Here is a 16,941-nt window from a genome sequence, read left to right as displayed (position 1 = left end):
GATAATCTTGCCCTTTGTCATTTTGCTTGCCATATTGAAGCCATTTAGGACCCAGGATGCAGGTACAATCTGATATTGCAGGCCGAGCTGTTCGACGACCCTCGATCTGATTATGTTTGTTGAGCTACCTAGATCCACTAAAACACGTTTAACTTGAATTTTATTTAAAATGATAGAAATTACCAGGGCGTCGTTGTGTGGTTGAGATATGCCTTATGCTTCCTTATCGCTGAATGATAGGGCATCCTCGGGCACATAGCTACGAGTCCATTTTTCTCTAGTGATCGACACCTTGGTGCGTTTGAATACAGGTCGTTGAGGGACATCGAATCTGCCAATGATTATGTGGATTACATGTTGTGGTTCTTCTTGATCATTTTTCCTTGCATCTCTCTCCTTGAAGTGGTTTTTGGCTCGATCACTGAGGAATTCTCGAAGGTGACCCTTGTTGAACAACCGAGCTACTTCCTCTCTCAACTGCCTGCAATCTTCGATTTGATGACCATGTGTGCCATGATACTTGCACATCAAGTTTAGGTTTCTTTAAGAAGGATCGATTTGTATGGGCCTAGTCCACCTGGTGTCTTTGATTCTTCCAATAGCTGACATGATCCCTGATGCATATACGCTGAAATTATACTCTGACAATTGAGGTGCCTCTGTGGGGTCGGTATGCTTATCGAATCCACTCTTACTCATGAATCCCCGAGAGCTTTGACCTCGATCGCTTCATCGATCATTTCGAGGAGTGTTTTGACCCGAGATGTGGTTGCTATGATCGACATAAGGCTGATATCGCTCCTTGTTTGATCTCGACTCTCTATCTGTATCCCTCGGGGGCTTGGCTGCAAACCTGTTAGGATGAACTGAACCCAAGGGTGATCCTAACTGATCGTCTTCGACCCTGATTTTTGATTGGTAGCAGTTGTGCACATCAGACCATGTCACAGCTGGATATTCGATCAAGTTAGGCTTTAATTGTCGAGACGCAATCGAGCTCCTTTCATCCAAACCCTGCATAAAAGCTTGTACTGCCCAGTTATCTGAGAGTGATGGTAACTCCATTCGCTCCATCTGGAACCTAGACACGAACTCCCTCAACATCTCGTCGTTCCTTTGTTTTATTTTGAAAACGTCCGATTTTCTCATGGCTACCTTTATGGCCCCGGCGTGTGCTTTCACGAAGGCATCTACTAAATAGCAAATGAGTCAATAGAGTTAGGAGCTAAGTTGTGATACCAAATCATAGCTCCTTTCGACAACGTTTCTCCAAACTTTTTTAACAAGACTGACTCGATCTCATCGTCATTCAAATCATTTCCTTTGATCCCGCAAGTGTATGAAATAACATGCTCGTTAGGGTCAGTTGTCCCATTATATTTGGGTATCTCGGGCATGCAAAAAAATTTGGGAATGGGCATTGGAGCCGCGCTCTGAGGGAATGGTTTTTGTATGAATTTCTTGGCATCTAAACCTTTCAAAACTGGAGGTGCCCCCGGTATTTGATCTACATGGGAGTTATAAGTCTCCACCTTTTTATCATTGTCCTCAATCTTCTTTTCCCCGAACTTGATCCTCTTAGTGAGCTCTTCTAGCACCCTCATGATGGTGGGGTCAGTCCCCAAGTTATTTCCTTTTGACCTCTCCGGCGCTGGTTCAACACGTCGAGCGTTTTCACGTTCAGCTACACTCAGAGTCTTATTCTGACTTTGAAGTTGGGCGATGTCGATTTGCTGAGCTTGAAGCATCTCGAATATCACTTGGAGGCTGATTCCCCCATCTCCCATTCCTTGTGCTCCTTGGCCTCCAGATTGGACTTCCCTGCGTACATTCCCTTTGGGGTCCGTGCCTAGATCTGCATTCAAAGCAATGTGCGAACTAACATCAACTGGTTCCACATTTGACACTTCCCCTGAATTTATCGGTGGTACACTGACCCCTGCGTTGCTATTTTCTCCAAGACCTTTGTTGTCATGAACATGTGCGTTTTGTGAGCTAGACATGTTTCAACCTGAGAATCAAAAATTCTTAAGTGTACAAGCAACGTGTGTAATGAGAATCAGTAAAGAAATAATCACTATTATCTTTAGCCCCACGGTTGGGGCCAAACTGTTTACCTCGAAAATACGAATAACAATTAAACTTGATTAGTGGTTTTAAAGATATGTGATTTAGTTCAATACCAATTGATAATCAAGAAATATGAAGAAGAAATGAAAGAAATAAGTGAATCAAATCAATGTTACTCAGCAGTAGTGACCTCGAGCTTAGTGACCTCGAGGTGGGTTTAGAACAATAAGAACTATTAAGCAAGAAAAGTAAAATAAGAGCAGTAGAGCTAAAGGACAACGCTGATGAACAGTAGGCGAAAAAGTAGAGAGTATATTCTTTTCTCAATGATTAGATGATGTTACAAAATGATTGGGGTTCCCTTTATATAATAGGGGAACCCTAAATAAGGTATATTTCTATTTACAGTAAGGAATATTCTTGGTACAGCTGTCTAACCGCCTAGTATGGAATTGTACAATCCTAATCCGGGATTTGCGCTACGATCTTGGGAACGTGGCAGGAATCTAGCTCATTCTGTTACAAATCCATAACGGTACTATCTCAGGGTCGGGCATACTTTGCCTCGGTACTCCTCGTACTCCTATCTCCGATCATTGCATTCTATCTTCGAGTTTGAGTCTGGTCCACCGGGCTCGAACTCGACCTCGCCCGGGCTCAAGCTTAGGACGGACCTCGAGCCTATAAGTCGAAGACATATGATTTTGAGCATATACACTTACTATAGACAGTTCGTCATTATTAAATTTTTTGCTTCAGTATGAATCAAACCACAAGAAGCTACTGAGGGGAGGTGGAGGCGTTTTAGCATTTAAGTTAGACTTGCTCTTTTTAATTTCCTTCTTTTGTTTGTCATCTCCTTGCTTCTCATTTTTTTTGAACTTTTCTAAACTCATACATTATAGTATGACAAAATCCTACATACGAAATTCATTTTGTTTCGGGAGCTTGTTAATCCTTTTGCTGGTCAAATTATACTTTTGGTTTTGACCCAAATCTTAATCGTTTACTTCGATCCCCCAAGGAGAAGAGTAGATCGAACTAAATCAAGATTTTCCCGTCTAGCCCAAAACTGAACTAGCATTATTGTCGGCCACGTTATTTTGGGTCTTGTACTGAATGAATTTTCTTAACAAAATGAGGCTTTGATTAGTTCACCTTAATTCCATTCTAATAAAACGATTAACTGCTTAACACGAACTTTAGCGAAATATCATAAAATACCACTATATCTGAGACAGATTGGCAACTAACTCCCACATGTTACCACTATATCTGGGCTCAGCTACATGGTATACGTACAAAATCAAAACTTGTACAAAAGCTAAAGCTCCTCTGATGATCTAAGAGGCAATGGTACAGGCAAGTTTCTCGCTTGAGTACAAACTATTGTAGGAGTAACATTAACTGAACCCCAACTCATCTAACAAAGTTGAAACCACCTTCTATAATCATTTCTGCAGCCGTGCCCATTGCGCCAATACCACTACTACCCAAAAGAGCCAATGCTAACTCCTCCTCATTCCACTGTTTCAAACCCATACTTAGCCTCTTCAAAATATCTACATCCACCTCTAGCATCCAGCCTGGTGTGGATCCCACCATCAAGCTGACGAACCCTGAAACATAAGCTCTCCAGGTAGCTTTGTTGCAACCGAGGGATATTTTCCCATCCAGAGCACTGGCAAGGAACTCCAGGTGTCCCCCAAGAATAATTGATCGATGCTTGGATGCAGGTGATGATGAATCCACTCCCCATGCAAATGTTCCAGAGAGCACTGCAAAGTAAGCAAGGGCATAACCCCCCAGCATTGCAACTAGCCCTCCCGACATCCCACCACTGGGCTCCGACCCATGTGCTGATATGAACCAAGATGGCAAGGTTTCTTTAATCAATGATTGAACCAAAGCTACACCACCTGTGATCCAAACTAATGAAGCACCCAGTGAAGCTGCAAGCTTAACACGAGTCATTGCTGCAGCAAGAGAAACCTGACCATACCTCATACCATATTTACTTTTCTTTAGTTTCTCCAATTTCTCAGCAGGTAATCCACTACTTGCGATATCTCTGACAAAATGCATCAAAAGGGAGACGACTTCCTCGGTCATAAACATGGCATTTCGGACAGCTCTATGGATGCGCAAGTAGAGTATACCAGGGGCAACAGGAGAGATGCCACCAGAAAAATGAGAGCCAAAACCATGACCAAGAAGTGCACCTACCCCGCCATTGCTTGCGATGGAAGATGTAGTTAGACCTAGTGTAGCTGCAAAGCACATTCTAAGCAGTTGAACCACTGCATCGCTATTGTGGTGGAACACAGTCCGGGATGCAGAGAAAACAAGAAAGTCACTCCACCGCTTCACTTTTTGGGCCCATAGTGCAACCATGACAGGCATGCAGGGCCAAGGACAAGCTGTAGCCAAGTTACTCAAGGCTGGGCCCATCAGATTCAGAAAGCGGTCAGTTGATCTATCAAGTTTGTATGTAATGGTGAGGCTCACAAGGGCAGCCAGGGGCAAAGGAAGGGTAGCTGGAGAATTTCCACCTACAAACAGAAAAGCATAAGCTAGACATGCAGAAACAGATGAATGAACAGTTAAAACTCGAAACAGATGGACAGGATATGTATGAAAGTTCAGGGAAGTATAGCAAAGCTTTTGAATCCATCAATGATAGAGACCGGTTTTACACGCATCAATGATTGGGAGGTTAATCTTAGCACCAACAAGTTAGTTTAGCTGGCATAACTTGGTTCTCTAAAAGTACAGGGATCAAACCCTATTATCTGCACCTCCCACATGTGATAGCAAGAGAGAGAGAGAGGGCATTTCCACCCTCCCATGGAGAAATTATCACCAGAGATAACTGGTATATCCAGTAGGTGCCAAACCAATAGGTATGGGGAAAAGATTGCACTTAAACGAGAAGCAGGAAGCAGGTTTCTTACGCCACACTTTAGGTCTTGAGAATGTAATCGCTTCAACTTAGATAAGTGCTTACCTACAGTGAGACTTGGGACATTCACACCTGTTGCAGCTAAAATTTTCTTTATCTGTTGCTCCACTGTTGCTAAATTTGCAGCTGGGCTTGGCCAGTCAGTTCCATTCATAGAAGCAAGCTTCCAGATACCCCGTGTCACTTCAGCTGAAAAGTAGCTTACGATTGTTGCCAAAGACGCCGGGAGAAAGTCTGCCAGATCCTTAAGACCTGAGATGGGAAACTGCATCTGTCAAATACTAAAACATACAATTCATTGACTTAAACAGAGAACCAGCAAAATCACAAGTTAAGAAATACATGTTAGTTTCATTTTTCTTTCTTTTGTTTCCTCTCTTTTGAGTGAGAATGTGTGTCTTGGACAGGTAAAGGGGAGGTGGGTAGGATGGGGATATGATATATTTCCCATCAACACTTTATGCCTCCAGATGAAAGTGGAGGTTCTGACTATCCATTTTTATTTGATGTAGAGTTACCATCGTAGCATTGCACAAATATGTCTCTTATATCTGATAATTGGTCTTAAAAGCTACATCTCTCTCTCTGTCTCTCTGTCTTGAAAGTGTCCTTGCATGCTCGGCTGTCTAGTACATTAAACAAGTGCTCCTGAAGGCTAGACACTAAGTCAATGGCAATTGCAATTTATAACAAGTCCAGACCAGATTCTCTAACCTGTGGCTAGTTCACGTGGTGACAATCTACCATGAGCACATGCAGTGAGAGCAGCATCAAGCACAAAAGGAACAGCTTCCAGAATATCCCATGCAGGCAGTTTAAGGTGGAGAAATACATCTTCATTTCCAGGCCCGGATGAGCTACTGCTTCCAGAAGTAGTTGGTGCCAGAGACTGACCAGTTCTATTTATCTTTCTGAACATGAAGTTCAGCAGTGCTTCAACAATCTGGTGAACAGGAGTTCCAGGGAGAAGACCTGAGAGAGGTGAACCAATGCATGCTTGATGTTGCCTGTACCACAGTTTTAATTTTGGAAAAGAATCCATAAATATGGGTTCTCCAGATAATGGACTTGAAAGTCTAGACAGCCGCTTGATTTTGCTTTGATCTTTCTGCAGATCATCAGAGGATGCCAACTGGGAGTTGCGCACCAGCAAAAGGTATTCAGGAGTTAGACGGGATCCCACTGGAACAACATCCATAACATTCTCACGAGGCGGCTGATCGAACCTCCACAACTTCAGCAGAAGAGTAAATGCATTCGAGAAGATGGCATGTGAAGAAATTTCTTCAGACATTACAATCCATGTCACGTTGGGTGCACACGAACCAAAGGCCTCACAAATTGGCATCAATGCACCAGCAAGCTGTGGAACCTGGAAAATGCAACGCATAGACATTAGTACAAAATGAACAGCCTGGTTTTCTCCATCCTAATCTTATGACAGCTGCTAACTCTGGGTACTTTATTTCAGGCTTCAAGGCCCTCAAAGGTACATAAAAGACGGTACTTTATTTCAGGCTTCATTTGTGGCATGGCTAAAGTTTCCAATATTTGTACAGGCCCCTGATTGCATACAGATATATTTTTCCAAATTTATTTGTGATACCATCAAATTTTCATGAAGTGTACACAGAAGAATTTATTTCTGAACATTTGTCATCAGGTTTCAAGGTTGAGTGGCCATGCAACTGTAAGCTAGACTCTCTGCTTTTTAATGTGATTTTCAACCACACAAGCAACATAGGTGACATTTAAAGTAAATTATAAGAAGATAGGTGAAGCTGAAGTTCAACGTACCAATCCATGCAGAGAAACAATCTGAACACAATCAATAGATGACACTCCGATGAGAAGAACATTCAGGAATCGAGCATAGCCAATCAAATGGCTTTCAGTTCCAGAATAATTAGCAGAAACAGGAGGCGAAAGCAACCTGGTGATGAACAAAACAGTATGTTCCTGCAAACATGCAGATGAAACACAGAGGAAATGAGTGTGTCGACATAGAAATGGCAATTTTGATAATGACTTAGCGGAAACCAACTTCTAATACAAGTACACTATTATCTAAGTTCTTTGGCAGCTCAAATTAAAGTAATGTGCCCTAAATTACTGAAGCAGAGCATCTTAGGTAGTCTTCGAGGAAAAAAAATCACTCTTCCAAAGTGAGTTATTTTTGCGTGTGGGCTTAAGGGGTTTTCCTTTCTTAACTCCAGATCTATTCTCTTCCTTCTCGCCGTCCATCAATCTTCATTGTCACCATCTGCTAGGCTGCTACCGTTCCGCCTCTTGTTCTACAAGTCATACGAGCCGCCAATCAGCGGGTAGTGTCTTGCCTTCTCCAATCCTAGTTGCATACACAGCAGATACATCCTTTTTCTTATAGCCTGTTTGGCCAAGCTTCTTATGAGGTAAAAGTGCTTTTTTTTTTCTAAAATTAAGGTGTTTGGCCAATCTTTTGGATGGAAAAAAGTGCTTTTGAGGAGAAGCAGGAGCAGGTTTTGAGAAGCAGGAAAAAATAGCTTCTCTCCAAAAGCACTTTTGAAAAAAATATACTTAGAAGCATTTTTTATAAGCTTGGCCAAACACTAATTGCTACTCAAAAGTACTTTTCAAACTAAGTAACCAAACACAAACTGCTTCTCACCAAAAGTACTTTTTTTGAAAAACACTTCTCAATATAAGCTAATTTTAGAAGCTCGGCCAAACAGGCTATTAGTCTCCCTTAACCAACTGCCAACCGTGGAAGGGGGAAACTAAGCTGTTTCTTCATCTCTTGATGTTAATGGGATTTAAAGATGGTGTCCAGGTGAGGCCCTCGAGGCTTTGGTCTAGTGGTAAGAGTGTTGCGCGTGATGAGTGGATTAGAAGCATGCCAGAGGTCCGAACCCTGCATACAGTAGTCTTGGCATTTAAGTCGAGAGGGGTAGAGGGGCGGGCCCATTATCCATCAAGTTCCAAACCATGTGCCATTAGCCTTCGGGGATTTCTCAGCTATTAAAAAAAAGAGGTCCAGCTGTATTCTCAACCTCCCTCTTTGATTTCATTTCTTCACTTCTCTTATCCATGGATTGGGGATCTACTGCACATGCCAATGTTGGAGTTTCTCAGCCTTTGCACACTACTTGCTCTGTAATTGGTTATAGTAGTGGGTTTAGCTGTATAATGTAAGCGGCATTGGGAACCCGTACTAACTACTAGGACATTGGAAATCTTCCTGTCTTAAACGGGTTCTTTGAAAAGGGGGAAAGGGGGAAAGAAAAAAACAAATATGTTTTTTTATAATGGACAAAAATAAATGTGTATAGAAAGAAAGCTTTCATAAATAATGTAGACTCTAGAGGTTTTGAACAAAGAGAGTTTTGAGGTTCAACTACCTAAAATAGTAAAATACACCTACTTTATCTAGAGAGAAAGGCAAGTATTACCTGTATATTCCAACCACGAGCAAGAGAAGCACCACAGAGAATAGTAGCAGCAGAAATCTTGTCATCATCCGAGCCATTGACGGCAATGTCATATATTTTCTCTATTTCTGCTAAACTTCCATCAAATCCATGAGCTTAATTTCAGTTCCATACCACTGTATAAATTTCGAAAAAGAAGATCTGATATACCTGGCTTCAGGACAGAAAAGGTTTTAACTGAAGACCAGGCAGTTGCTAGGAAAAATAAGGGAAGATTTTGATTGCACAACTGCATTTTCCAAATTTTGACTACAAACATGCCATACCCTCGGTGATATAGACTGATAAAACTGAAAGCCGAATTACTAACCCCTAAACCAGATCTATTGCCCAATTTACTGCACTTTTAAGAGATTTTTTTCTAGTAAAATAATCCAAAGTTAGAGCAAATATGAGATTGACCCTTCAAGGGAATTTCTTTACTAGTAGTTTTAATTTTCTTTTCCATTATAGTTGGTTTGCCGTCCAATCTTCATCACTTCCTCTCTACCAAGACATTACTATCTTCTTTCCACCTACTCAAAATTGGCATAAAAAACTCATCTGCCTTCTGCCATTAGAGCCCATTGAAATTCCTTTTAATAAAATATTTTAATTTCTGCCAATCTGGCTTATTTCCCATAACCTCTCCTACCATTCCCGAACTCTAGTAGGCTGAGCATTCTTTATAACTTCTGGAACTTTATTATTTAGTCATATTAATTCAGATTCTGATCCACTCGGCCCGTTTTATAAGCCAGCTTAGATGGAATAATTCATGTTGAAGGCCTATCTTTATTTCAGTCGGAGAGTATCGTTTTGTGAGTAGTTAAATGTGCATCAGTTCTCTTATCTATATCTTTTCACGCTCTCAACATGTTTGAAAACTCCAACTAGGAAACATGAACCAGTGGCACTCTGTAGAATATTACTATTTGAAGCAAGTATTCCGGGCAGAAGATAATGAACAAATTAGGAGACAAGGAAAACTTTCTAATTGACAACTCAGTTGTACCTTGATGCTGGTGTTGATACTAAAGAACTGACCATTGGAGGAGTTAAGGGAGACCCCTTCATCAATGATGACCAGCCAGGCATTTGGCCCGAGACACTACGAGGCACTTGATCGCATCTACCTTTTACATATCCGGGCCACAAATAAGCAGACGTGTCCAAAATGTTTCTAGCAATGCAAGCTTCGACAATCAAGTGCCGCAGGTTTCCAGCTACAAATTGTTAGAGATTAGCCTAAAAACATACATCAATAGTCTGACATACTAGCATAGAAGAGAAGTAACAGATGCACCATCAATGAAGTTAAGTTTTCCAATCATACCATCCGCACGCAATCACCCATCAAAAATAAATAAATAAATATAACAAAACAAGGGAAGAAACAGGAAAATAACATAAATACCCAACTGAGGACAAAAGGCAAAATTGAGAGTTTCATCTAACTTACCATTGACATGGATGAAGATGAGGCAAACTTGATTAGCAATTTCGTCAAAGTAACAGCATAAAGCAAGTTAAACCACATGGGACAACTAATACAAGACAGACGCGCTGAAATTTCTTGCAGTTCAATAAAGAGATAACTCACCGCAATTGACAGGCATGTCATTTAAGCTCATTCCCTCAAAATAGCCACTCCCAACACGTAAACCTGAAAGGAACATCATTGCTTTTGCGGCAGCTTGATTTGCCAATGGAGCAGCAGGCAATGGTGGGGTCAACAAGCCTTCATAATCGTCAAGTTGCTGAAGGGTAGATAGCAAGTCTTGGTGACGCTTTCTGGAGGACTCTTTAGTTTGATTGGTAGAGCTACAATTCCTTTCCTCCTCTTCAATAAGATTCGCTATTGCTAGTGGTGTAATCGACAACAACAAGCATAAGCAAGTATCTAGGCGAGGTACAGGTCCCTCACTTGGATCCCTTTCCTACATTGACCAAAAGCGGTTAGAAGATTCCAATTATGAAACCAAAAGCAAATCCAGCTCCCCTTTCCCCCACCCACCCACCCACAACAGTGACAAACACACAACATCATACATATTTCCAGAACCTTCTACAGAAAGAAATGCAATGGTTCAATAATAAAGCAACCCTAAATTCAGCTTTAGCTAATGCATCGATTTACTTTCCAGAATTTAAACTTGAATTGTTTCCTGCAATATCACATTGGAAGCATAGTTTCCCAATTTTTGTTTTTTTGGGACTGGTAACATGTTTCCCTAACCTGAATTCAACTTAACAATGAATGGAAGGGATTCATCATGAATTCTTACTCTATTAACAAGCCTTAGGGCTGCAATCCATAATCCAAGAAAAGTGTCCTGCCAGGTTGTAGAGTTAACTGCCTGCAGAGCCTTCACTAGACCTGCAATACAACTTCAGTTTAGCAATGTCATTTAGAGCAGGTTATACTCACTAACAACTTAGGGGTCGTTTGGTATGAGGTATAAGAAGGTATAGGGGTGGTATAAAAATTTAATACCACCTTAATACACTGTTTGGTTAGCAAACCAGGTATAAGTTATCCCGGTGTTAATTTTAACACCGGGATAACTTATACCTTATAGAGGGTGGGGTAATTAGCACCGTATAACTTATACCTTCTTCTTAGAAATTATACAATAGTCATTCTTAATACAACATACCAAACAGTGAACAACAATCCCAGCATAACTTATCCCAACATAAGTTATACCGGCATAACTTATACCGGCATAAGCCCTATTCCAACCAAATGACCCCTTAAGAGTACTATGTATACCGGTGAGTGTTTCAGCAGCACTTGTAGCTGCTACTTGTGACCCATCAATGGTGTCCTCTAGAAAGAGATCGAAGGGGAGCCACAGCACTGATGGACTAGCACCATGACACTGATCTGCAGAAGATGCAAGCGAACCAGACACCACTACAGCATGAAACTTTTTCTGTGAGCTTGTTTTGCGCTTTCTAGAGAGGACTACATGATTATCTGATGTTAACTGCAGCAAAGCCTCCGGAGAAATATTCTTAGAGTTTCTTAAAGCTGATGAGTTTGACACGAGAAGTCTTAAATTCTGGGTAAAAGATTCCCAATGTCCGGGCCTAAAGAAAATATAAAACATGAACAATGAGCCACTGCAATATCAATTTAGTTGTATTTATTAATTGCTTAACAAAACAGTGAAAAAAGGCAACTGGTAATATGCAAACTTGAGTGAGGGGTACTGTCACTATTAACAAGAGCAGCAGTTGAGAGAATAAAGGTATATGATCTTACATGTTCTTGCGTGCCAAATAAAGGATCGCAGAAGTCACTTTATCTCGAAAAAATTCACCAATTATTTCAATAGCCATAACTGTGTTCATTTTACATAATCCTTCATGCTTTTCTGTTCTTCCCCCAGCAAAACCATCATGATTATTCAATCCCATGTCTTGAGATGTAATAGGCCACCTGGACTTCTTTTCAGCAGTCAGTTCCATCAATCCCTCATCATCAAGGGACGCATCAAGTAACTCCCATACAATAGCAAAAACAAATTCAACCACAATTAGACCACTTTCAGATCCTTGAAGTCCAAATATCTGGTAAAGATGTAATGTATCATTTATTGCTTCCATAATCCTGCAAATTTATTCACATTTATTAACTGTTGATACTAAATTAATTGACCGCCTTTGCACTAGTTCAAACAAATTCAAAATAAATTGGCAATTCTGAGTCAATATACTTCTCATTTAAATGGATATCTTATGACCTCTGGGGTAATAAAGACAGGAAAATTCCCGGACCATAAAGTGAGAAAAATAATTATAGTTCCTATGAGTTCCACTTATATCATTTTCAGAATAATGATCATCTGAACTTTGCTAGATGGCACTTAAAAAATCCTCATCTTGGAAAGGGGTGCTCTGCAAGCGAACAATTGAAAATATATAAACAAAAGAAATTACGGGAAAAAGAAGCTAAGTTGCTCGGACACGGGTGCGGGTATCCGACAGGGGGTGCGGATCTAGAGGTCGGATCCTTCGAAATGTAAAATCTAAGATTCGGAGATACAGATCCTAGTATGGATACGGGTGCGGGGATCCGGCTAAAAATAATTCAAAAAAAAATAAAAATATAAAATATAAAAAAATATCTCTAAATTATGAAAAAAATTGTGGAATACTTACCTACAGCTTGTAAAGTGTGGATTTCTTTTTTATTTCTCAAGTTGGAGGCATGATTTCTTGATTTTCTTCCATTCCGAATTCTCCTAATGGTTAACTTTTTCTTATAGTTACCTTCATATACAGTTAAATATTAATTTTATAATTTAGATTAGATCTCTAATTATTATTATAAAAATCGAACTTACTGTGTGTCAAGTTTTCACTACAAAGGGTACAATAGTATTAAATATAATAATATCCAAATAAAGTCAAAATCTTGCACTTTCCCAATTCTCGAATGCTCCGTCTTCCCCAATCTCAATTGATATTCTCTGCTGCTCTTTCTGCTCGATCAAGACGAGAAGCAGAAAGTAAAGGGTCCATTTCCAAGATAAGATATGTCATTTTCTTCAATTTACCCTAGTTTGGGTTCTGATCTCGGGAATTAAATTGTATCTCTTCTCGAATTTTTTCACCCGTCATGGTCAAAGCACCCAAAATCTTTTGACCAGATCCGGTACGAATCCCATACCCGCACCCACACCAGTGTCGTGTCGACCCGGGTGCGGCACCTAAACTGCCCTGTCAGAGCAACTTAGGAAAGAAGAGCCCTTTAAATAAAGATTTTTGGAATAAGAATCTCAATTAATATTTTCCTGAAAAAGAAGTGATACTCTGGCCTCCGGAACGGTCAAAAATTGGAATGTTATCTACTGAAGTTATCAACTTAATTAGGTGGACAAAGTGTCCAAGGAAAGGAAGGCCAAAAACCTACTTTACTATTGACTCAAAAGTAAATAAATGTACGCTTTCCTTTTTCACCCCAATTACCTTTCCACCTTCTCCAAGCTCACCATCTAACCAGAAAATCTAAACAAATTTAATAAATGAATTCCCACGGTGTCAACTCAAATGCTATATCGCATCAATGTTTTTTAAAGCTAAGATTAAACTTAATAAAATGCAGATCAAGTATTAATGACCAACATGCATAAAAACTCGTCTGAAGTAGTAAAGGATGTGAAACGAGGCATACTTTTGATAATTTGGACCATTAATCAGAGACGCCAATGAGAAAGCATATCTTTTTAGAAGTTCCATATAGAGCCTATACGCCACTGGATAGCTCCTGCGAGCAGGGATCACTCTGCAAAGAGAAAAAAGGAAAAAGAGCATGAACAAAAAACAAAGACTAAAAAACCATTAACCAACCACCACACCTCAATCCCAAACTAGTTAGAGTTGGCTATACGAATCTTCTATATCTATCGTGTTCTATAACAGCCAATTTCACTTTTTTTGTAACTGAGAAATCCATTGTTCATAGCCTTGAAAATTGATGGATAATGGACTCACCCCTCTACCCTTCTCCACTTAAATATCATACTTGGTTCACGGATTCAAACTCATAGTCTACCAAAGCCCTAGGGGCTATAGTATACGAGCCAATTTCATTACAATACAAAACATCACGATAAACTAATAAAGATAAATGCATTTCTTAAATTGTATAACCACGTCATCTAAATTATTATTAGAATGGGACACTTTCATTAATCTAATTACATATGTCTCAACATTCCTCTACGTGGGGGCTCATTATTTTCTATTAGTACAAGCTCGTGAAAATACTTTCTATTATTGAGTAGTTATTAGAATTTAACCTAGCAACTATGTCGAATAGGTTATCACCTCATCTAAAAGCTTAAACTTTAACATTAGAGTTGAACATTTTGTTCAATTATATTAACCGCCTGAATAGGTTGGGTATTAAACTTAAGTTCTATGGAATATATATATATATATATATATATATATATATATATATATATATAGACACACACACACAATCAGGCCACTTAATAACATTGATCGGTAACCTCGAACAAATGGCAAGTAAGCTATACCTGGTGGAAAGAAGAGCGAGAACGAACATAGGAGGGACAACACGAAGGGTCAAAGCTTTCTCTAGAAACTTCCAAGCAATAGGAACGTTATTAGCCCAACAGATATGAGAAACGAGAAGGTTCGCTACGTCGGTGGAAGGCATGGAGAGTCCAGCAGAGTTAAGGTTGGAAGAAAGTTGGATGGCCCACATCAAAGGGTCGGTGCCTTTCTGCTGAGCCGACTTGGTCAGTTCCATCACTCCGTCCCATAGGTTTGATTGTATTTGTACGGAGGACACCATGGCTGCCATGGCGATTTACTTAGGGTTTAAGCTTTAGATCTGAAGATTTTCTTCTATCATGAATAGTACTAGAGCTGCTCAAAATTTGGACTAATGGGGAAAGAAGTTTCGAAGTGTTGGCTCTTTCGTTCTGTGCAGGGGAAGACTTGGTAATACAATTGAGAGTCAGTTTTGAAGGCTTTTGCTTCGTTGATTCTTCTCTTTTTCTTGACCCCTATTACCTTTGCTGGACCCACTTATATTTTTGAGTCGTTTTCAAAAAAATTGCCCAAATATTTGATTAACGTTATAAATTAAAGACTGTAAAGTAAATAAATCAAAGACAAGTATAGGGAGAGAGATTGATATATTATTGAACTTTCAAACTGACGTAGATAATAAACTGAAATCTCTTCTATTTACAGAAGAAAGGAAGCTGCTGTGTAAGCTGCTGTGTAAGCTGCTACTACAAGCTGCTGTGTAAGCTGCTACTACAAGTTGTTGTGTAAGCTGCTAGTACAAGCTGTTATGTAAGCTGTTGTGTAAGCTGCTACGCAAGCTGTTGTGTAAGCTGCTACTATACCAGACATGGATAATCTTCTACCTAGGGTAATGTTTATCCATAACCGGGTACCGAAGTGATAAGCTCTTCAGGAAGCTTATTTCCAATAGAGTACTAAATAGATAAACATATTTACGGTGGAGTCTCATATAGATAAGCTTCTTCAGGAAGATTATTTACAACGGAGTACTAAATGAACATCCATAATATAATATATTTATAACACTCCCTCTTGGATGTTCATTAAAAGATAATGTGTCTCATTAAAACCTTACTAGGAAAAACCACGTGGGAAAAAAATCCTAGTGAAGGAAAAAGAGTACACATATTTAGTAATACGCATTGTTAGGTGCCTCATTAAAAACCTTATAAGGAAAACCCCATGGGAAAAAACCTTAGTAAGGGAAAAAGAGTGCATCGCGTATTTTACTCCCCTGATGAAAACCTTGTTTCAAATATTTGAGTCTCCGCATTCCAATCTTGTATACCATCTTCTCAAAAGTTGAAGTTGGCAAAGATTTAGTGAATAAATCTGCTGGATTATCACTTGAACGGATTTGTTGCACATCAATGTCACCACTTTTCTGAAGATCGTGTGTGTAGAATAATTTTGGTGAAATGTGCTTCGTTCTATCTCCTTTTATAAATCCTCCCTTCAATTGGGCTATGCATGCAGCATTGTCTTCGTATAAAATTGTGGGTCTTTTCTCACATTTCAAACCATATATTTCTCGAATAAATGAATTATTGATCTCAACCATACGCATTCCCTACTTGCTTCATGAATAGCTATTATCTCAGCGTGATTTGAAGAAGTAGCAATAATAGATTGCTTTGTGGAGCGCCATGATATGATAGTACCTCCATATGTAAATACGTAGCCGGTTTGAGATCGAGCTTTATGGGGATCAGATAAATAACCTGCATCTGCATTACCAATACGATCTGCACCACTTTTGTTAGCATTAGCAAGATAAATAAGTGCACCATCTACACCGAGATAGAGTATTTCAGGACCAAGGAGCTCTTCATCCTCTTCTAGAGGTTGGAACGGATCCTTATTCACTTCAAGTGATTGAATATTCATTGGTATACTTAATGGGTACACTTTGTCCATGTAAAAGTATTTTTAAGACCCTCTTGGAGCTCTTCCGGAGTTCCAATAAGATTTATGTCACCAACATAAGTAGCAAGTGTAACAAATTTTGATGACATTTTCTTTATAAAAATATATGGACAAATAACATAATTTATGTAACTTTCTTTCAGCAAATATTTACTGAGGCGATTATGCCACACGCGCACAGATTGCTTTAAACCGTACAAAGATCTTTATAATTTGATCGAGTACATTTCCTGAGATTTTGAATATGCTTCAGGCATTTGAAATCATTCAAGAATCTTTATATAGATTTGATCAAATGAGTCATATAGGTTATGACTCTCATTTAAATGGCATGACATCTTCAGGTGTCTGGACTACTGGTCCGATCCTCACAATATTTTACAGTATTGTGCACTATATTGTATCAAATATATCGTCGACGATCATTTTGTATCGGTTCGCAATCGACATAACTTGTTG

General features: G+C 39.5%; 1 protein-coding gene across 1 annotated transcript; it reads right to left on the bottom strand.

The window, feature by feature from the left end:
* Positions 1-3,194: 3,194 nt before the first annotated feature.
* Positions 3,195-14,989, bottom strand: LOC104232716 (mediator of RNA polymerase II transcription subunit 33A-like). Its single transcript, XM_009785975.2, has 12 exons — positions 14,535-14,989; positions 13,664-13,774; positions 11,750-12,097; positions 11,255-11,574; positions 10,767-10,858; positions 10,082-10,418; positions 9,494-9,704; positions 8,461-8,575; positions 6,830-6,991; positions 5,747-6,404; positions 5,078-5,284; positions 3,195-4,622 (listed from the first exon to the last, which is right to left on the bottom strand). Exons 1-12 carry the CDS (start codon positions 14,822-14,824, stop codon positions 3,490-3,492), a joined length of 3,984 nt encoding a protein of 1,327 aa, XP_009784277.1. The 5' UTR covers positions 14,825-14,989; the 3' UTR covers positions 3,195-3,489.
* Positions 14,990-16,941: the final 1,952 nt, after the last annotated feature.

This window comes from Nicotiana sylvestris, chromosome 9, assembly GCF_000393655.2.
Source record: "Nicotiana sylvestris chromosome 9, ASM39365v2, whole genome shotgun sequence".
NCBI lineage: Eukaryota > Viridiplantae > Streptophyta > Magnoliopsida > Solanales > Solanaceae > Nicotiana > Nicotiana sylvestris.
The sequence above is the reverse complement of the archived record's forward strand: the minus strand, read 5'-3'. Positions and strand labels throughout refer to the sequence as shown.